General features: G+C 39.8%; 2 protein-coding genes across 2 annotated transcripts in view; one reads left to right on the forward strand and one right to left on the reverse strand.

The window, feature by feature from the left end:
- SLC13A4 (solute carrier family 13 member 4) overlaps nucleotides 1–16,834 on the forward strand; it is a 35,371-nt gene extending 18,537 nt beyond the window's left edge. Inside the window, exons 6-16 of the mRNA XM_077266760.1 lie at nucleotides 1,075–1,114; nucleotides 1,215–1,292; nucleotides 1,390–1,577; nucleotides 7,559–7,678; nucleotides 7,764–7,865; nucleotides 10,022–10,123; nucleotides 10,311–10,417; nucleotides 10,563–10,699; nucleotides 12,178–12,339; nucleotides 12,432–12,569; nucleotides 13,821–16,834. Of these exons, the coding sequence (XP_077122875.1) occupies nucleotides 1,075–1,114; nucleotides 1,215–1,292; nucleotides 1,390–1,577; nucleotides 7,559–7,678; nucleotides 7,764–7,865; nucleotides 10,022–10,123; nucleotides 10,311–10,417; nucleotides 10,563–10,699; nucleotides 12,178–12,339; nucleotides 12,432–12,569; nucleotides 13,821–13,958 (1,312 nt within the window). The 3' untranslated portion in view covers nucleotides 13,959–16,834. The remainder of the gene's footprint in view (nucleotides 1–1,074; nucleotides 1,115–1,214; nucleotides 1,293–1,389; nucleotides 1,578–7,558; nucleotides 7,679–7,763; nucleotides 7,866–10,021; nucleotides 10,124–10,310; nucleotides 10,418–10,562; nucleotides 10,700–12,177; nucleotides 12,340–12,431; nucleotides 12,570–13,820) is intronic.
- A 378-nt stretch (nucleotides 16,835–17,212) lies between these two features.
- Nucleotides 17,213–20,710, reverse strand: STMP1 (short transmembrane mitochondrial protein 1). The gene is made up of 3 exons (XM_077266763.1): nucleotides 20,610–20,710; nucleotides 19,066–19,119; nucleotides 17,213–17,575 (listed from the first exon to the last, which is right to left on the reverse strand). The coding sequence occupies exons 1-3, from the start codon at nucleotides 20,622–20,624 to the stop codon at nucleotides 17,501–17,503; spliced, it is 144 nt and encodes a 47-aa protein (XP_077122878.1). The 5' UTR covers nucleotides 20,625–20,710; the 3' UTR covers nucleotides 17,213–17,500.
- Between the last annotated feature and the right edge of the window lie 2,106 nt (nucleotides 20,711–22,816).

Genomic DNA, 22,816 nt, shown 5'->3' on the forward strand with positions numbered 1-22,816 from the left:
TCAAACCCAGTGGGCATTTCCTACTTGTGGAATTGCAAATTCTTGACTCAGTGGGTGTTTCCTACTTGTAAAGTTGCAAGTTCAGAGCTCACTTCGCATTTTATACTTTTGGGGCTGCAAGATCAGAGCTCAGTGGCCATTTCCTACTCTAGAAGCTGCAAGTACAGAGCTCAGTGAATGCTTCCTACGTGTAGAACCGCAAGTTTCAATCTCAGTGGGTATTTCCTACTTGTACTTGTGGAATTGCAAATTCAGGACTCAGTGGGTGTTTCCTACATTTAAAGCTGCAAGTTTAGAGCTCACTGGGCGTTTTATACTTTTGGGGCTGCAAGTTTAGAGCTCAGTGACTATTTCCTACTCTTGAAGCGGCAAGTTCAGAGCTAAGTGGATGTTTCCTACTCTTGAAGCGGCAAGTTCAGAGCTCAGTGGATGTGTCCTACTTTTGGAGCTTCAAGTTCAGAGCTCAGTGGATGTTTCCTACTTTTGAAGCTTCAAGTTCAGAGCTCAGTGGATGTTTCCTACTTTTGGAGCTCCAAGTTCAGAGCTCAGTGGACGTTTCCTACTTTTGGAGCTCCAAGTTCAGAGCTCAGTGGGCATTCTCTCTGCAATACTTCTGACTTTACCCTGGTAGCCTCTATACCTGTATTTTCTTCAGATATCTCCACAGTGCAAAGGAGAAGGATAGCAGGAAGCAGGTAGTAAATACATGACTGTACGATAAGACTAAACACAGGGTTTGTTTTTAGTATGTAAACATGATTAAGCTCCAACCTGAAGCACGTAGTTCTGCATAAAAGCTGTATAGCTCAAATAATATCACATCTTTAATTATTACTATTTGCAAATATGCTTCTTTTTTTGTCAATGTATTAGCATAAAAAATAATCGGCAGGTATTTCGATGAGCCTAGTTCAATATAATCACGGGTTCCCAAAGGTTGCACAATGGACACTGAGTGTAGGGGGATGGATTCATAGGGCACATACAATGACAAAAATCTTAATTAAATCCATATCATTACTTATATTTCAGGTGAATTGATTAACTACTTCACATATACTTTTTTTATCCTAGGGCAACAGCTAAGGATCTCAGCAAACTTATACAAAGCAAGGTAAACTTACTGCTATACAATATCAGCATGAGGAGCGTGGATGCAGAGAATGTCACAGCTCTGACAGATCTTCATATATTTCTTTCCTTTCTACCATCAGAATCTGAATGGCGTTCATATGATTGCCAACCCAATGAGAATAGTCAAGACCCCAACTAATGGGCAGTCACTTCCTCAGGTAGAGCAGTGAAGTCTCCTAATGGCGGCACACAGAGACCCCACAGCGTACGGCACAAGAAATGGAATCCAAGTATAATTTTCATTTTCCTTCATAGACCCAAATTCTAGTTCTTCCATCCACTGAGTCCAAAGATCCAAAGACACAAGGAAAATATAGATCTAAACATGACCATATGATCTGCAAGTGCCTGTCACTAAGCATCTCCTATGCAGCGACCATCGGTGGGCTCACAACCATTATTGGGACCTCCACCAGCCTCATTTTTCTAGAGCACTTTAAGAAGTAAGAACTGGAGCTGTTTCCCCTATTATATCAATGTGCAAGTATAGAACTATTATAATATTGCCACATGCGTAGAAGAATATAACTACTATAATACTGCCCCTATGTACAAGAATATAACTACTATAATACTGCCCCTATGTACAAGAATATAACTACTATAATACTGCCCCCTATGTACAAGAATATAACTACTATAATACTGCCCCTATGTACAAGAATATAACTACTATAATACTGCTCCTATGTACAAGAATATAACAACTATAATACTGCCCCTATGTACAAGAATATAACTACTATAATACTGCCCCTATGTACAAGAATATAACTACTATAATACTGCCTCTATGTACAAGAATATAACTACTATAATACTGCCCCCTATGTACAAGAATATAACTACTATAATACTGCTCCTATGTACAGGAATATAACTACTATAATACTGCCCCTATGTACAAGAATATAACTACTATAATACTGCCCCTATGTACAAGAATATAACTACTATAATACTGCCCCTATATACAAGAATATAACTACTATAATACTGCTCCTATGTACAAGAATATAACTACTATAATACTGCCCCTATATACAAGAATATAACTACTATAATACTGCTCCTATGTACAGGAATATAACTACTATAATACTGCCCCTATGTACAAGAATATAACTACTATAATACTGCCCCTATGTACAAGAATATAACTACTATAATACTGCCCCTATATACAAGAATATAACTACTATAATACTGCTCCTATGTACAAGAATATAACTACTATAATACTGCCCCTATATACAAGAATATAACTACTATAATACTGCTCCTATGTACAAGAATATAACTACTATAATACTGCCCCTATGTACAAGAATATAACTACTATAATACTGCCCCTATGTACAAGAATATAACTACTATAATACTGCCCCTATGTACAAGAATATAACTACTATAATACTGCTCCTGTGTACAAGAATATAACTACTATAATACTGCTCCTATGTACAAGAATATAACTACTATAATACTGCCCCTATATACAAGAATATAACTACTATAATACTGCTCCTATGTACAAGAATATAACTACTATAATACTGCCCCTATGTACAAGAATATAACTACTATAATACTGCTCCTATGTACAAGAATATAACTACTATAATACTGCCCCTATGTACAAGAATATAGCTACTATAATACTGCTCCTATGTACAAGAATATAACTACTATAATACTGCCCCTATGTACAAGAATATAACTACTATAATACTGCCTCTATGTACAAGAATATAACTACTATAATACTGCCCCCTATGTACAAGAATATAACTACTATAATACTGCTCCTATGTACAGGAATATAACTACTATAATACTGCCCCTATGTACAAGAATATAACTACTATAATACTGCCCCTATGTACAAGAATATAACTACTATAATACTGCCCCTATATACAAGAATATAACTACTATAATACTGCTCCTATGTACAAGAATATAACTACTATAATACTGCCCCTATATACAAGAATATAACTACTATAATACTGCTCCTATGTACAGGAATATAACTACTATAATACTGCCCCTATGTACAAGAATATAACTACTATAATACTGCCCCTATGTACAAGAATATAACTACTATAATACTGCCCCTATATACAAGAATATAACTACTATAATACTGCTCCTATGTACAAGAATATAACTACTATAATACTGCCCCTATATACAAGAATATAACTACTATAATACTGCTCCTATGTACAAGAATATAACTACTATAATACTGCCCCTATGTACAAGAATATAACTACTATAATACTGCCCCTATGTACAAGAATATAACTACTATAATACTGCCCCTATGTACAAGAATATAACTACTATAATTCTGCTCCTATGTAGAAGAATATAACTACTATAATAATGTCCCCTATGTACAAGAATATAACTACTATAATACTGCCCCTATGTACAAGAATATAACTACTATAATACTGCTCCTATGTACAAGAATATAACTACTATAATACTGCCCCTATGTACAAGAATATAACTACTATAATACTGCCTCTATGTACAAGAATATAACTACTATAATACTGCCCCTATATACAAGAATATAACTACTATAATACTACCCCTATGTACAAGAATATAACTACTATAATGCTGCTCTTTTGTACAAGAATATAACTACTATAATGCTGCTCTTTTGTACAAGAATATAACTACTATAATACTGCCCCTATGTACAAGAATATAACTACTATAATACTGCTCCTATGTACAAGAATATAACTACTATAATACTGCCCCTATGTACAAGAATATAACTACTATAATACTGCCTCTATGTACAAGAATATAACTACTATAATACTGCCCCTATATACAAGAATATAACTACTATAATACTACCCCTATGTACAAGAATATAACTACTATAATGCTGCTCTTTTGTACAAGAATATAACTACTATAATGCTGCTCTTTTGTACAAGAATATAACTACTATAATACTGCCCCTATGTACAAGAATATAGCTACTATAATACTGCCCCTATGTACAAGAATATAACTACTATAATACTGCCCGTATGTACAAGAATATAACTACTATAATACTGCCCCTATGTACAAGAATATAACTACTATAATACTGCCTCTATGTACAAGAATATAACTACTATAATACTGCCCCTATATACAAGAATATAACTACTATAATACTACCCCTATGTACAAGAATATAACTACTATAATGCTGCTCTTTTGTACAAGAATATAACTACTATAATGCTGCTCTTTTGTACAAGAATATAACTACTATAATACTGCCCCTATGTACAAGAATATAACTACTATAATACTGCTCCTATGTACAAGAATATAACTACTATAATGCTGCTCTTTTGTACAAGAATATAACTACTATAATACTGCCCCTATGTACAAGAATATAGCTACTATAATACTGCCCCTATGTACAAGAATATAACTACTATAATACTGCCCGTATGTACAGGAATATAACTACTATAATACTGCCCCTATGTACAAGAATATAACTACTATAATACTGCCCCTATATACAAGAATATAACTACTATAATACTGCCCCCTATGTACAAGAATATAACTACTATAATACTGCTCCTATGTACAGGAATATAACTACTATAATACTGCCCCTATGTACAAGAATATAACTACTATAATACTGCCCCTATATACAAGAATATAACTACTATAATACTGCCCCCTATGTACAAGAATATAACTACTATAATACTGCTCCTATGTACAGGAATATAACTACTATAATACTGCCCCTATGTACAAGAATATAACTACTATAATACTGCCCCTATGTACAAGAATATAACTACTATAATACTGCTCCTATGTACAGGAATATAACTACTATAATACTGCCCCTATGTACAAGAATATAACTACTATAATACTGCCCCTATGTACAAGAATATAACTACTATAATACTGCCCCTATATACAAGAATATAACTACTATAATACTGCTCCTATGTACAAGAATATAACTACTATAATACTGCCCCTATATACAAGAATATAACTACTATAATACTGCTCCTATGTACAAGAATATAACTACTATAATACTGCCCCTATGTACAAGAATATAACTACTATAATACTGCCCCTATGTACAAGAATATAACTACTATAATACTGCCCCTATGTACAAGAATATAACTACTATAATTCTGCTCCTATGTAGAAGAATATAACTACTATAATAATGTCCCCTATGTACAAGAATATAACTACTATAATACTGCTCCTATGTACAAGAATATAACTACTATAATACTGCTCCTATGTACAAGAATATAACTACTATAATACTGCCCCTATGTACAAGAATATAACTACTATAATACTGCTCCTATGTACAAGAATATAACTACTATAATACTGCCCCTATGTACAAGAATATAACTACTATAATACTGCTCCTATGTACAAGAATATAACTACTATAATACTGCTCCTATGTACAAGAATATAACTACTATAATACTGCCCCTATGTACAAGAATATAACTACTATAATACTGCTCCTATGTACAAGAATATAACTACTATAATACTGCCCCTATGTACAAGAATATAACTACTATAATACTGCCTCTATGTACAAGAATATAACTACTATAATACTGCCCCTATATACAAGAATATAACTACTATAATACTACCCCTATGTACAAGAATATAACTACTATAATGCTGCTCTTTTGTACAAGAATATAACTACTATAATGCTGCTCTTTTGTACAAGAATATAACTACTATAATACTGCCCCTATGTACAAGAATATAACTACTATAATACTGCTCCTATGTACAAGAATATAACTACTATAATACTGCCCCTATGTACAAGAATATAACTACTATAATACTGCCTCTATGTACAAGAATATAACTACTATAATACTGCCCCTATATACAAGAATATAACTACTATAATACTACCCCTATGTACAAGAATATAACTACTATAATGCTGCTCTTTTGTACAAGAATATAACTACTATAATGCTGCTCTTTTGTACAAGAATATAACTACTATAATACTGCCCCTATGTACAAGAATATAGCTACTATAATACTGCCCCTATGTACAAGAATATAACTACTATAATACTGCCCGTATGTACAAGAATATAACTACTATAATACTGCCCCTATGTACAAGAATATAACTACTATAATACTGCCTCTATGTACAAGAATATAACTACTATAATACTGCCCCTATATACAAGAATATAACTACTATAATACTACCCCTATGTACAAGAATATAACTACTATAATGCTGCTCTTTTGTACAAGAATATAACTACTATAATGCTGCTCTTTTGTACAAGAATATAACTACTATAATACTGCCCCTATGTACAAGAATATAACTACTATAATACTGCTCCTATGTACAAGAATATAACTACTATAATGCTGCTCTTTTGTACAAGAATATAACTACTATAATACTGCCCCTATGTACAAGAATATAGCTACTATAATACTGCCCCTATGTACAAGAATATAACTACTATAATACTGCCCGTATGTACAGGAATATAACTACTATAATACTGCCCCTATGTACAAGAATATAACTACTATAATACTGCCTCTATGTACAAGAATATAACTACTATAATACTGCCCCTATATACAAGAATATAACTACTATAATACTACCCCTATGTACAAGAATATAACTACTATAATGCTGCTCTTTTGTACAAGAATATAACTACTATAATACTGCCCCTATGTACAAGAATATAGCTACTATAATACTGCCCCTATGTACAAGAATATAACTACTATAATACTGCCCGTATGTACAAGAATATAACTACTATAATACTGCTCCCTATATACAAGAATATAGGTGCTATCATAGTGCTACCCATGTACAAGAATATAACTACTATAATACTGCCCCCTATGTAGAATATAACTACTATAATGCTGCTCTTTTGTACAAGAATATAAGTACTATAATACTGCTCCTATGTGCAAGAATATAACTACTATAATACTGCCCCTATGTACAGAATATAACTACTATAATACTGCCCCCTATGTACAAGAATATAACTACTATAATACTGCTCCTATGTACAAGAATATAACTACTATAATACTGCCCCTATGTACAAGAATATAACTACTATAATACTGCCCCTATGTACAAGAATATAACTACTATAATACTGCCCCCTATGTAGAAGAATATAACTACTATAATATTGCCCCCTATGTACAAGAATATAACTACTATAATACTGCCCCTATGTACAAGAATATAACTACTATAATGCTGCCCCCAGGCACAAGAACATGGAACTACATATATATATATATATTTTTTTTTTTTACATTGTAGTCGGTACCCGGACGCTGAGGTTGTGAACTTTGGTACCTGGTTTGTGTTTAGTTTGCCCATTACAGTCATCGTCCTATTTCTGACCTGGGTCTGGCTGCATTGGTTATTTCTTGGCTGCAAGTAAGTGACACTCTGAGACTAGAGGACAATATTTGACCCATTTTTACTTCCGTTGTTTATGATTTGGACTTTATTAAATTTTTAGTTTTAGGGAAACCTGTTCCCTCAGTAAGAATAAGAAGACCAAACAGGAGGAGTTATCAGAGCGACGCATCCAGGAGGAATACGAGCAGTTGGGGAAAATGAGGTACAAGATTAGCTAAACACGTCATCAAAAGTCACTGATTCTAATTTTACAGTTTTGACTGACACTAAACATATAATACTATTTGTCTCGTGAATTAGAGATCTTCATTACCAAACACAATCAGAGAAGGAGGAGCATGACTACCAGAGCTATAAGGTTACTAAGTGTAGTTGCAGTCAATGCTGTAAGGTTACTATGTTTAGTTGCAGCCAGTGCTGTAAGGTTACTATGTTTAGTTGCAGCCAGTGCTGTAAGGTTACTATGTTTAGTTGCAGCCAGTGCTGTAAGGTTACTATGTTTAGTTGCAGCCAGTGCTGTAAGGTTACTATGTTTAGTTGCAGCCAGTGCTGTAAGGTTACTATGTTTAGTTGCAGCCAGTGCTGTAAGGTTACTATGTTTAGTTGCAGTCAATGCTGTAAGGTTACTATGTTTAGTTGCAGCCAGTGCTGTAAGGTTACTATGTTTAGTTGCAGCCAGTGCTGTAAGGTTACTATGTTTAGTTGCAGTCAGTACTGTAAGGTTGTATAGTTGCTGTCAGTGTTATAAGAAGACTAAAAGTGTAGTTGCAGTCAATGATGTAAGGTTACTATGTGTAGTTGTTTACAGTGTTATAAGATTACTAAGTGTAATTGTAGTCAGTGCTCTAACGTTACTATTTATAGATGCAGCCAGTTCTATAAGGTTACTATTTGTCATTGCAGTCAGTGCTGTAAGGTTACTAAGTGTAATTGCAGTCACTGCAGTAAGGTTACTAAGTACAGTTGCAGCCATTACTGTAAGGTTATGTTGTGTAGTTGCTGTCACTGTTATAAGATTATTATATTTAGTTGTAGTCAGTGCTGTAAGGTTACTATGTGTAGTTGCTATCAGAGCTATAAGATTACTAAGTGTAGTTGCAGTCAGTGCTGTAAGGTTATTATGTGTAGTTGCTGTCAGTGTTATAAGATTACTAAGTGTAGTTGCAGTCAGTGTTACAAGGTTGCTATGTTTAGTTGCAGCCAGAACTGTAAGGGCATTATGTGTAGTCACTGTCTGTGCTGCAAAATTACAAAGTGTAGTTGCAGCCAGTGCTGTAATGTTACTATGTGTAGCTGTTGTTAGTGTTATAAGATTACAAAGTGTAGTTGCAGTCAGTGCTGTAAGGTTACTAAATGTAGTTGCAGTCAATTATGAAAAGTTAATGTGTAGTTGTCAGTGTCATAAGATTACTTTGTGAAATTGTAATCAGTGCTGCGAGGTTACTATTTATATTTGCAGCCAGTGTTATAAGGTTACTGTGTCATTGCAGTCAGCGCTGTAAGGTTACTAAGTGTAGTTGCAGTGAGTCTTGTAAGGTTACTATGTGTAGTTTCTGTCAGTATTATAAGATTACTAAGTGTTGCAGTCAGAGCTGTAAGATTATTATGTGTAGTTGCAGTCAGAGCTGTAAGGTGATTATGTTTAATTGCACTCAGAGCTGTAAGGTTACTAAGTATACAGTAGTTGCAGCCAGTGCTGTAAGGATAATAAGTGAAGATGCAGTCAGTGCTGTAAGGTTACTGTGCCCAGCTGCAGTCAGTGCTGTAAGGTTACTATGTGTAGTTGTCTGCAGTCAGAGCTGTAATATTATGTGTAGTCGCAGCCTGTGCTATAAGATTACTAAGTATAGTTGCAGCCAGTGCTGTAAGGATAATAAGTGAAGATGCAGTCAGTGCTGTAAGGTTACTGTGCCCAGCTGCAGTCAGTGCTGTAAGGTTACTATGTGTAGTTGCCTGCAGTCAGAGCTGTAATATTATGTGTAGTCGCAGCCTGTGCTATAAGATTACTAAGTATAGTTACAGCCAGTGTTATGAGGTTACAGTCAGTACTGTAATATTACTAACTGTCATTGCTGCAAGGTTAATAAGTGAAGGTGCAGTCAGTGCTGTAAGGTTACTACGTCCAGTTGCAGTCAGTGCTGTAAGGTTACTATGTCCAGTTGCAGTCAGTGCTGTAAGGTTACTATGTCCGGTTGCAGTCAGTGCTGTAAGGTTACTATGTCTGGTTACAGTTAGTGTATATGTATTATATGTGACTGTAATCAGTGCAATCTAGGTCTAATATTTTGGTGATCACAGAAGCAAAAGATTCAGTCATGAATTTCTCACTTATTTCAGCATTTGTATTTCCTTTTGTAGTTACCCAGAAAAGGTCACGGTCGTCTTCTTTGTACTGATGACCCTGCTGTGGTTTACACGGGAACCTGGGTTTGTTCCTGGTTGGGAATCGCTATTTGAAAAGTAAGTTATTAAAACTTGAGACTACAGTCTATTGTTTCCTATTATCTGCTATTCCGGCCTGACTGAGTTTCTCTTCGATAAGCTTCCTGACTGTAGTGGTAAGGGGTATGCTGTAAGGAGCCCATACCATTCAGCGCCCTTAGGCTGCAGCCTCGCTTGCCAATCCTACCATCTGCTTTTGTTTCAGGAATGGTTTTAGGACGGACGCGACGGTCTCGGTGTTCCTCGGATTCCTTTTGTTCCTGATTCCATCTAAGAAACCTCAATTTTTCTGCACTGGAAAAAGGGAGTCAGGTGAGAATTCGCAGAGGAAGGATAAAGTCCGGCACTGATAATGAGGGCAATGTGTGAGTTTCTGTGTGATGCCTCCTGTGCTCCTGGGACTCTGGTACTTCTTTGGGTGAATGGTTACACTCTCCTCATGTGATTTTGCCCCTAGGACGGGGTGAGAACAAAGAAGAAGACGGGCCGCACCTGGGAGGACCCATGCTGACCTGGCACGAATTCCAGAAGCACATGCCCTGGGAGATCGTGGTGCTGGTTGGAGGCGGCTACGCCCTGGCTGCTGGGTGTAAGGTAAGATTTCTCAGAATAAGGAGGGACTGCAGCTGGTAATGACGGCATGACCAGGAAGAGTTGTCATAGGGTCAGAGGCACCCTTCTGTCATTGGTGCTATTGAAATCCTATTCCAAGTCATGTGAATGGTGCCTATAACCGGTTGGCCAGGATTAACAGCTGGCAGGGCCAGGTTTATAGAAAATGAGGCCCAAGGCAGTAATTAAATAAGGCACAACCACCCCACTCATCATTTCTACTTACTCTCAGAATTTAATATCCCTGGTGGTCAAGAGGTAGTGAATTGATTTATTGTAAAGGTGCTCTGTAGTAGTAAAATGGTTTATTTTAAAATCCCTGGTGGTCTAGAGGTGGTGGATTATTATTTTCTTTTAAATCCCTGGTGGCCTAGGGGGTAGTGAAATAGTACTTTATAAACCCCTGGAACCCAAGGTTAGTCAAATGGTTCTTTGTAAAAATCCTTGGTGGTCTAGGGGTAGTGAAATGGTCCTTTATAAAAAAAAATCCCTGGTGGTCTAGGGGTAGTAAAATGGTTCACTGTAAAAATTCCTGGTGGTTTAAGAGTAGTGACATGGTTGTTTGCAAAATCCATGGTGGTCTAAGGGTAGATAAATGGTTCTTTGTAAAATTCCTGGTGGTTTATGGGTAGTAAAATGGTTCATTGTAAAATCCCTGGTGATCTTGGGGTAGTGAAATAGTTCTTTGTAAAGTTCCTGGTGGTCTAGGGGAATTTAAATGCTTTATTGTAAAAGCCCTGATGTTCTAGGGCTGATGAAATGACTCATTGTAAAATCACTGGTGGTCTATGGGTAGTGAAATGGTTCATTGTATAATCCCTGGTGGTCTAGGGGTAGTGAAATGGTTTATAGTAAAATCACTGCTAGTCTAGAGTGAAATGGATTATTGTGAAATTCCAAGTGGACAATGAGTAGTGCCTTGATTCATCGTAAAACCCATGGTGGCCTTGAGGTAGTGAAATGGTTCGTAGTAAAATCCCTGGTGGTCTAGTGGAAGTGAAAAAAGTGTATTGTGAACTTCTAAGTCTCTAAGGGTTGTGAAATGATTTTTTGTGAAATGCCATGTGGACTACGAATAGTAAAATGGCTAATTGTAAAATCCATGGCGCCTAGTAGTGAAATGGTTTATCGCAAGATCCCTGGTGGTCTAGAGGTAGTGAAAAGATATATTGTAAATTATCTGATGCTTAGGGGTAGGAAAATCAGTCTTTGCAAAATACCTGGTGGTCCAAGGCATGTGGATTATTGTAAAACACCTGGTGGTCTAGGGGTAGTGAAATAAGTCATGGTAAAATTCCTGGTGGTCTAGAGGTAGTGAAGGGGGTGTAGTGCAAAATTCCAGATGATATAGAGGTCCAAAAAATGCTCATTGTAAAATCCCAGGGCATCTAGGAGGTAGCAAAATGGGTCATTTTAAATTCCCTGGTGGGCAAGTGTTTTTTTTTTTGTTTCTCTGTCAGACCTCCGGCCTCTCCACTTGGATCGGCCATCAGATGGAGTGTCTGAGCAGCCTCCCGTCCTGGGCCGTCAGCCTCCTCGCTTGTGTCCTGGTGTCTGCGGTGACGGAGTTCGTCAGTAACCCGGCCACCATCACGATATTCCTGCCCATCCTGTGCAGCCTGGTATGCAATGACCCAATGGGGATCACGGGCAGAAAACGAGAAGATCCGTTCCCTATGGATGACTCCTGACTTTCTCTCCCCCAATCTTGCAGTCTGAAGCTCTTCACATTAACCCTTTATACACCCTGATTCCGGTCGCCATGTGCATCTCCTTCGCTGTGATGTTACCTGTCGGGAACCCGCCGAACGCCATCGTATATAACTACGGGCACTGCCAGATCAAAGATATGGTAAGAGATGGAAAAACATCTGCACTCGGCTAACAGATCAATACCTCAGCTTGTTGTCACAGAATGGAAATATCCATCACAACCAGCAGCTGAACTCCTAAAAGGGGCAGAGATCCACCTAAAAAAAATTATTAGATAAATAGTTGTTGGTAAATACCTGGTGGTCTAGGGGTCTAGAGGTAGTGAAATGGGTCATTGTAAAATCCCTGGTGGTCTAGAGGTAGTGAAATGGTTAATTGTACAATCCCTGGTGGTCTAGGGGTAGTGAAATGGTTCATTGTAAAATCCCTGGTGGTCTAGAGGTAGTGAAATGGTTAATTGTACAATCCCTGGTGGTCTAGGGGTAGTGAAATGGTTCATTGTAAAATCCCTGGTGGTCTAGAGGTAGTGAAATGGTTCACTGTAAAATTCCTGGTGGTCTAGGGGTAGTGAAATGGTTCACTGTAAAATCCCTGGTGGTCTAGGGATAGTGAAAAGGTGCATTGCAAAATCCCTGGTGGTCTAGAGGTATTGAGATGGTTAATTGTACAATCCCTGGTGGTCTAGGGGTAGTGAAATGGTTCACTGTAAAATCCCTGGTGGTCTAGAGGTAGTGAAATGTTTTACTGTAAAATGCCTGGTGGTCTAGGGGTAGTGAAATGGTTAATTGTACAATCCCTGGTGGTCTAGGGGTAGTGAAATGGTTCACTGTAAAATCCCTGGTGGTCTAGAGGTAGTGAAATGTTTTACTGTAAAATCCCTGGTGGTCTAGGGGTAGTGAAATGGTTAATTGTACAATCCCTGGTGGTCTAGGGGTAGTGAAATGGTTCACTGTAAAATCCCTGGTGGTCTAGAGGTAGTGAAATGGTTCATTGTAAAATCCCTGGTGGTCTAGAGGTACTGAAATGGTTCACTGTAAAATCCCTGGTGGTCTAGAGGTAGTGAAATGGTTAATTGTACAATCCCTGGTGGTCTAGAGGTAGTGAAATGGTTCATTGTACAATCCCTGGTGGTCTAGGGATAGTGAAATGGTTCATTGTAAAATCCCTGGTGGTCTAGAGGTAGTGAAATGGTTAATTGTACAATCCCTGGTGGTCTAGAGGTAGTGAAATGGTTCATCCACCTAAAAAAAAAACAGCAGAGGGTGAAGGGAGATGCACAGTGCCACAGCCTGACAGCAATTGCAAAAAGCAGGAGAATTTTGAGTGCAGCTCCGGCTGTGACTAGAGCACATGTCATCAGTACTAATCATTTCCTTCTTTTCCCCCCAAGGTGAAGGCCGGTCTGGGAGTGAACGTGATCGGTCTGGGCATCATCATGGTCGCCATTAACACGTGGGGCATCAGCCTCTTTCAGCTGAACACGTTTCCGGACTGGGCCGTGATCCAGAACAGCACTCAGCACCTGTGATCCGAGGGTTTGGGGGGGGGACTCTGAACTTTCGGAGGGGGGCAGGAACATGGCGGCAGGAGGCCGAATTTTGCACCAAAGGACATAACCAGCGCTCAGTATTACTTCTACGTGATGGATGTATTTAAAGGGGCAGCACCACTCTTTGGACAACCCCGCCTCATAAGCCCCTGCGCGAGACCCTCTATACTTGGCATAGCATTATAGAGCCCCCCACACCTATGGAAACCCCTGATCAGAAACCAAAGCCTTCTCCACCTGTAAATACTCTCCATAACCCCCAGGATGAATATTTATTGCAGTGATTGGATGGCACAGACCCGGTCAATCATTGAGGGCACCTTGTGAACCCAGCCGGGCATGTGTTGGTTAGAAGGGCGCTCTCACCTGGAACACATGCGCATCTCGGTCCATTCATTTCTATGGGAGCTCTGACAAGTGCTAAGCAAAGCAGGGATTTCTATGGAAGTTCCAAAAGTTTGCAACGCTCATTCGCCCCATTGCTGCTTGCTTAGGAATTTTCCTTGTGGTCTTAAATTTGAATGCTGTACCTTGGATAGAAAATGATGGAGATGAGCATACGCGCCCTCATCTCTATTCCTGCTTGCCTAGTAATTTTTGGACAACCTATAGAATTTAATGAAGAGATATAAGCATGCGAGCCTTCCTCTCTATTCCTTCTTGCCTAGTAATTTTTAGACCGCCAATAGAATTTTAGGAAGACAAGAGCATGCACACCCTCCTCACTAGTCCTTCTTGCCTAGTAATTTTTAGACCGCCTATAGAATTTAATGAAGAGATAAGCATATGCGCCCTCCTCTCTATTCCTTCTTGCCTAGTAATTTTTAGACCACCTATAGAATTTAATCAAGAGATAAGCATGTGCACCTTCCTCTCTATTCCTTCTTGCATAGTAATTTTTGGACAGCCTATAGAATTTAAGGAAGAGAAGAGCATACGCGCCATCCTCACTAGTCCTTCTTGCCTAGTAATTTTTAGACCGCGAGATGAGCATACGCGCCATCCTCACTAGTCCTTCTTGCCTAGTAATTTTTAGACCGCCTATAGAGTTTAAGGAAGAGAAGAGCATACACGCCTTCCTGTTTCTTCTTGCCTAGTAATTTTTAGACCGCCTATAGAATTTAATGAGATGAGCAGACGCACCCTTCTCTCTATTCCTTCTCGCCTAGTAATTTTTAGACCGCCTATAGTTTAAGGAAGAGCATACACGCCTTCCTCACTATTTCTTCATGCCTAGTAATTTTTAGACCGCCTACAGAATTTAATGAAGAGATGAGCATGCGCGCCCTCCTCTCTAGTCTTAATTGCTCAGCAATTTTCTGAGATGCCTCACAAATGAAGAGATGTGCACATGTGCAGCCACATGTCTGTTCCTGCTCGCTCTATCATTGTTGGAGCGACAATAAAAAGTAACGAGCTGGGCATGCGTGTCCCCTCTTCTATCCCACTTGCTTAGCAATTATTGGCCTTCTCATAGAAATTACTCCCTGCCAGACTGCTTGACAATTTTTGGAGCCCCAATTGAACTGAATAGAGAGCGCAGCGCATGCCCGGCCACCTCTTCATGCTGCTCACTTAGCAATTTTTGGATTTCCTATAGAAAGTAAAAGGAAAGATGAGCATGCGCGGCAATTTTTGGAGCTTCAATAGAGACAGCAATGCACGTGCGGCCTCCTCTCTATTCTTTACCATGTCTGATGACGACACATGGCAAATGTATGAAAATAACTTATTTTTTGGCCCAGCTTTAACCTACAATCACATTTCTGCTGGCTTCCCAGTCTCTCTTTGGAGTCCTACACCTCCTTTTGTGAGTGTGTGAATGGGAGCTAATGGGAAACCAGCAGAAGTTTGAATGCAGCTCTGGGTGGCACTAGGAAACCAGAAGAAGTTTGAATGCAGCTCTGGGTGGGACTAGGAAACCAGAAGAAGTTTGAACGCAGCTCTGGGTGTGATTAGGAAACCAGCAGAAGTTTGAATGCAGCTCTGGGTGGGACAAGGAAACCAGCAGAAGTTTGAATGCAGCTCTGGGTGGGACAAGGAAACTAGCAGAAGTTTGAATGCAGCTCTGGGTGGGACAATGAAACCAGCAGAAGTTTGAATGCAGCTCTGGGTGGGACAATGAAACCAGCAGAAGTTTGAATGCAGCTCTGGGTGGGACTAGGAAACCAGAAGCAGTTTGAATGCTGCTCTGGGTGGGACTAGGAAACTAGCAGAAGTTTGAATGCAGCTCTGGGTGGGACTAGGAAACCAGCAGAAGTTTGAATGCAGCTCTTGGTGGGACTAGGAAACCAGAAGCAGTTTGAATGCAGCTCTGGCTGGGACTAGGAAACCAGAAGCAGTTTGAATGCAGCTCTGGGTGGGACTAGGAAACCAGCAGAAGTTTGAATGCAGCTCTTGGTGGGACTAGGAAACCAGAAGCAGTTTGAATGCAGCTCTGGCTGGGACTAGGAAACCAGAAGCAGTTTGAATGCAGCTCTGGGTGGGACTAGGAAACCAGAAGAAGTTTGAATGCAGCTCTGGGTGGGACAAGGAAACCAGAAGCAGTTTGAATGCAGCTCTAGGTGGGACTAGGAAACAAGCAGAAGTTTGAATGCAGCTCTGGGTGTGATTAGGAAACCAGCAGAAGTTTGAATGCAGCTCTGGGTGTGACTAAAGTATAAGAGATTATGCAAGTCCAGATAATCACTGCAACATTATTAATAGTTCTCAGTATTAAAAAGAATATAAATATTGTGTAACATTTTGTAAAACTTCACATCACACATGTTTGACTGTAATTAAATGTAAATTACGAGCCATCGGACTAGTTTTGTAAACTGACAAACTAAGAGCAGGTAAAGATTAGACGACCGTATGGGACGTCCATTAGCTCAGCCCCGTTCACATATAGAGATGTAATACCAATAACAGACACATGGACAAGGGTGGCGCTGTTTTTGGAGAAATCAATGAATGCCGCTGGACAATAGTGAGGAGCATATAGAGCAAAAAAATGACCCCACAGCAATATTTAAAGTGTGATGCCATGACTCGAAAAACTGACCATGGGGGGCACCGACTATCTTATGACTAGTCATCAGGTCAAAGGTTACACCTAAGGACATCTCAGGTAAAGTTTGGGACAATTCTAAAAAGTTTTGAAAACGTTTCTTCTTTTTTTAAAGAATAGTGAATGTCAGACTTATCGCCCCTGAGGGCCCCCGAGAGCCACATTACCAGCAGCCAAAATATTTCCATAGTAGAATAAACATGTTTTTATTAAACCCTTCAAAACCTAAAAGCGTCAGTGACCGGATTAACCCCGTGGTGCAGTCTGGAGTTTCTCCAGCCGTCCGGGAGAATGGAAACCATCAGGAGGAAGGAATCTTCCCACGGGTGACAGGTCCAGGTGTCCAGAGCCTGGGGTCCGAGCTCAATCCTCGTGGCTGGTGGTCCGCTCCAGCGCACAGATATAGAGATATATATATACACACCGCGGCTACTACACAGAGGAGGGCGGGCGTCACGGCGACCGGTTGTCACTCGCTCGGAGGTTTCTTCTTGGCTTCCAAATCCTTTTTGAAGTTTTCAACTTTTTTTCCGATATCGGGCACCTAGAGGAGGAGGAGGATATAAGATGGGCTCATGAGGAAAGTGGATTAAGGGGGAGGGTCTATGACGGACCAGACAAAAAAGAAAAAGGGCCAAGCGGAGTCTGGGTTATTTGGAGCAGAGTCTTAATCAGTTCCCACAAAAAATTACTTTCCTCTTTTTGCAGTGTGCAGATGAGATTTGTTACCGTCTCATACACGTTGCTGTTGCGCATGTTGGGTCTTCCTCTTTGATGTGGGCTCCGGCACATATTTTACGGCACATGTCAGCTGATTTGAACAGCTGACATGTGCCTCTAACAGCCGCGGGTGGAATCGTGATCCACCCGTGGCTGTTAACATGTTAAATGCCACTGTCAATCTCTGACAGCTGCATATAACTCACGCTTACTGAAAGCGCGTCACCAATCCCACCCATCGGTGACCCCGTCACATGATCGCGGGTCACCGATGGGTTGGCATGACAACCAGAGGTCTGGAGCAGACCCCTTTGGTTTTCACTGCCGGATTGCTATGAGCGCCGCCCAGTGTTTGGCGCTCATAACAAGTGAGCATTTCTGCTACATACAGGCGATCTGATTGTCGCCTGTATGTAGCAGAGCCGATCAGACAACTGCAGCTTCTAGTCTGCCATGGAGAATATTGAAGCATGCAAAAACTACAAAAAAAAAAAAAAAAATAGAAAATAAAAGTTGAAACCACCAAATCCCCCCCATTTCGCCCCATTCAAAATAAAGCAATTAAAAACAGAAAAAAAAAAAAGAATACACATATTTGGTATCACCGCATTCAGAATCGCCCGATCTATCAATATAAAAAAAGAATTAACGCTAAACGGCGTAACGAGAAAAAAACTCAAAACGCTAGAAATATGATTTTTTTTTGGTTGCTGCTACTTGGCAATAAAATGCAATAATGAACAATCAAAAAAACGTATCTACACTAATGTGGTATCATTAAAAAAGTCAGCTCGGCGCGCAAAAAATAAGCCCTCAACTGACACCAGATCACAAAAAAGGGAGACGCTACAGGTATCGGAAAATGGCGCTTTTTTTTAACAAATTTTGGAATTTTTTTTCACCACTTAGATAAAAAAGAACCTAGACATGTTTGGTGTCTATGAACTCCTAATGACCTGGAGAATCATAATGGCCGGTCAGTTTTAGCATTTCGTAAACATGGCAAAAAAAAATAAATAAAAATAACTGGAATTGCACTTTTTTTTGTTATTTCACCGCACTTGAATTTGTTTTCCTGTTTTCTTGTACCCAGTATGTTAACACCAATGGTGTCGTTCAAAAGTACAACTTGTCCCGCAAAAAATAAGACCTCATATGGCCATATTGATAGAAAAGTAAAGACGTTCTGGCTCTGGGAAGGAGGGGAGCGAAAAACAGAAAAGCAAAAACAGAAAATCGCCCAGGGGTGAAGGGGTTATTCTGTGGTTGTTCCTCTTTTCCACCGCCCCGTGCGCCGCGCTCCGCAGCACTCACCTCATAGTTCTGTGCCAAGTACATCCCCACCACGTTTCCGAACGCGAATCCCAACTGCCAAAAACAAAACAACAGAACACAACGGTCACCATCACACACACGGCGAGGAAGCAGCTTCATGTATATTTACACAAATTGTTCTGTGTACGCAGCTCCTGTGCGGATCAATGAAAAAGAAAAAAAAATGAGATGCAAACAAGGTCAGCGCCGGCACTGGTGTCAGGGATGTCACAATGCCCGGGTCCATTGCGCTTCTCGCATGCTCTGATTGCAGCAGATTAACCCTTTAAATGTCATCAATCAAGACAGCAGAATCTATGAGGTTGGAAATGGGGGGGAAAGTAAGGACGTCCATCATCATGTATGTATATATATATATATATATATATATATATATATATATATATATATATATATATATATATATATATATATATATACATACATACATACATACATACACCAAATATGTAATTTTAATTTTTACATTTTATTTACATTCCTGGAAAGAGTATAAAGGGATGAGGGAAAAAATATACATAAAATAAAAAAAAAAATGTAAGTGTATATGTGTGCGTGTCTGTACTGATATATATATATATATATATATATATATATATATATATATATATATATATATATATAATATATTTTTACATACAGATGCGCAGTTAAAAAAAAAAAATTTCTATTTATTTTTTTGTTTATAAACTTCTTTTTTCAAATAGAAAAAAATATAAATAAAAATATAAATATAAATATATATATATATATATATATATATATATATATATATATATATATATATATATATATATATATATATATACACACACACACACATACGCCTAAGGAAAAAAGTATATGTATGTAATTATTTTTTATGCACATACAAGTTTTCCTGAGACCTTTTTATATGAAAGAAAGAATAAGTATATGTAGATTTATTCAGGTTTTTTTTTTTTTTTTTTTTTTTAATACAGATTTTTGCCTGAACAGTAAAAGTTAAAATGACATACTTGGTATCACCACATAGAGAACGATCTGACCGAACCGTATAATTATCCCCAATGGTGAACACCGAAAAATAATCAGAAAAAATAAAAATAAAATTATTGAGAAAAATAATAATAATCACTTTGACACAGATGCTCCGTTATGTTTTTAACAAAAGCGAGAGATAAAGTCGTCCGGACCCCGAACCGCTAATGATAAAGGCCGCAGCTCGTCGGCCGGGCTGTTTGCAGGGGCCCTCAGGCTGTAGAGCAACCGTCAAACATGGAGGAACTACAAGTACCAGCATGCTTATAAAACACTTCGCCTCACACTGAAGGGGTTAATACTTTTACACAGGCCTCACTATAACACAACCCCCCAGCAGCTAACTTTTGTTTTTCAAAATGGAACTTTCCTTTAAGTATCCCGAGACTAACGCCCCCAATACTCAGAGAGGGGACATGTAGGTCCTATGTATAAGGGACATTAAGCTGCCCCTGCCCCCAATCTCTGCGCCCCCCGTCCTGTCCTCCGTCCTTGTAACTTACTATGAACTGCAACATTGTGGCTGCAGCTTCTCCTCCCGGAACACAGGGCTCACCGCCTCCAGAGGAACCGGAAGTAGCTGCGCAGAAACAGGAAGTGCTCGGGCGGCCATGTTTACATCGGCTAAAGAGTCCGCAGATGTGTGGCTGTATAGTGACCTCTTGTGGTCAGTAGTGGGAATAGAGGGGGGTTATTTGGCGTGCACTCGGCCTAATGGAACGAGGTGCTGGTGTAATGGACCTGGAGGCCCTGAATTAGCAATTAATCAAATTCACCGCACTCTCTTTGGATATGTGAAAAATTTTTTTAACAGTTTATTCAACCTGATGGGAGCGTAACAGAATATTACAGCATATGCGATTAACAACGTTTCGGCTCAACCTGAGCCTTTATCACGTTATCGCTGTGAAGAAAATACATAAACAAACAAAAATAAATAAATAGCATACATCCAATGGTAGATTATAAAGAAACAAAAAATAAAATCCTAGGTAAAAGATAGGAGAGTAGCAGAGTAGCAAAACACTGAATAGGTCCACCGATCGGGACATTGGAGGGAGTCCAGGAAGGTGAGGAATCAAGGATTGAGAGTCTGAGTAGGGTGAAGAGAATCTCATGTATCCTGTAAGTAGGGACGGTAGAGTGAGTAAGAACAAACATAGCAACATAACACAACAACATAATGTATATGTGGAGTCATAACATTGCACTGGTAAAACATGGCATTACAGAGCATAACATGATAGGTCGAGATGGTAGGGAGGAGGATAAATCCAGGTACATAATAGGCAACACACATGGACATCGGTCACATTAGTATAGCATAATACAGAAGAGACATTACTGTCAGAGATCATGGCACAGAGGGTTTACCTTATTCCAATAGAAGATAGTGTGTGAGGAGGGATAAGTCCCAATGGTGCAGTAGATTCTACAGAGAATAGTGAACAAGGGTTAGCCAGTGAAAATCATAACAGTGCCCATAATGTTGTATGTTTACCTTTCAGTAATACACTGGTATGCTAATGGACAGGTATGTAAACAGAGGTTCCCCTTGTAAAGGGTATGGACCTATTGGGAAGTAAATAATACATATTCATATGGATGCCCATTGTGAGAAATAGAAGTGGAAACCCACAGTACTGGCGTTTACCTTGAGAATCAGGATGGAGAGCGGCGCTCCCGCGCTGTGCTCAGTGTCAGCGTGTGTCAGGTGAGTCATACCTCCCAACCGTCCCGATTTCAGCGGGACAGTCCCGCTTTGGCACCGGGGTCCCGCTGTCCCGCTTCGGGCATTTAAAATCCCGAATTTGCGGCCGCCGGTGAAGCCCCGCCCACTTCCGGGACGTAGAGAGAGCCAGCCTGTTTTTTTTTTTTTTTTAATAAAAGCTGCCTCCTGACCGCCCGCGCAACACCCCCCCCCTCCCGCCCCCTGTGCGGCGCTGCCACGCTGAAGGAGAGAGCCTGCAGCAATCAAGAAGAAAGGTCAGCGATTCACTACCTCTGGCTGTGTGTGCACGGAGCTCCGGCTTCTGCTCTTAGCTGCTATCCCGGCAGAGAAGGAGAGACGGGGGAGGTGCCGGGATAGTGCAGAGCTGTGAGCAGGAGACTGAAGACTTCAGCAGAGAGCTGCACATGGACATCAGCCGCCCCTGCATCACAGAGGAGATTGTGTGTGTGTGATGTGTGTAATGGCTGCGTGTGTGTGTGTGATGGCTGCGTGTGTGTGTGATGGCTGCGTGTGTGTGTGTGTGTGTGTGATGGCTGCGTGTGTGTGTGTGATGGCTGGGTGTGTGTGTGATGGCTGTGTGTGTGTGATGGCTGCGTGTGTGTGTGTGATGGCTGCGTGTGTGTGTGTGTGATGGCTGCGTGTGTGTGTGTGTGATGGCTGCGTGTGTGTGTGTGTGTGATGGCTGCGTGTGTGTGTGTGATGGCTGGGTGTGTGTGTGTGATGGCTGTGTGTGTGTGATGGCTGCGTGTGTGTGTGTGTGATGGCTGCGTGTGTGTGTGTGATGGCTGCGTGTGTGTGTGTGATGGCTGTGTGTGTGTGATGGCTGTGTGTGTGTGATGGCTGTGTGTGTGTGATGGCTGCGTGTGTGATGGCTGCGTGTGTGATGGCTGCGTGTGTGATGGCTGCGTGTGTGATGGCTGCACGCGTGTGTGTGTGTGATGGCTGCGTGTGTGTGTGATGGCTGCGTGTGTGTGTGTG

The sequence above is a fragment of the Ranitomeya variabilis genome, chromosome 5 (assembly GCF_051348905.1).
Source record: "Ranitomeya variabilis isolate aRanVar5 chromosome 5, aRanVar5.hap1, whole genome shotgun sequence".
NCBI lineage: Eukaryota > Metazoa > Chordata > Amphibia > Anura > Dendrobatidae > Ranitomeya > Ranitomeya variabilis.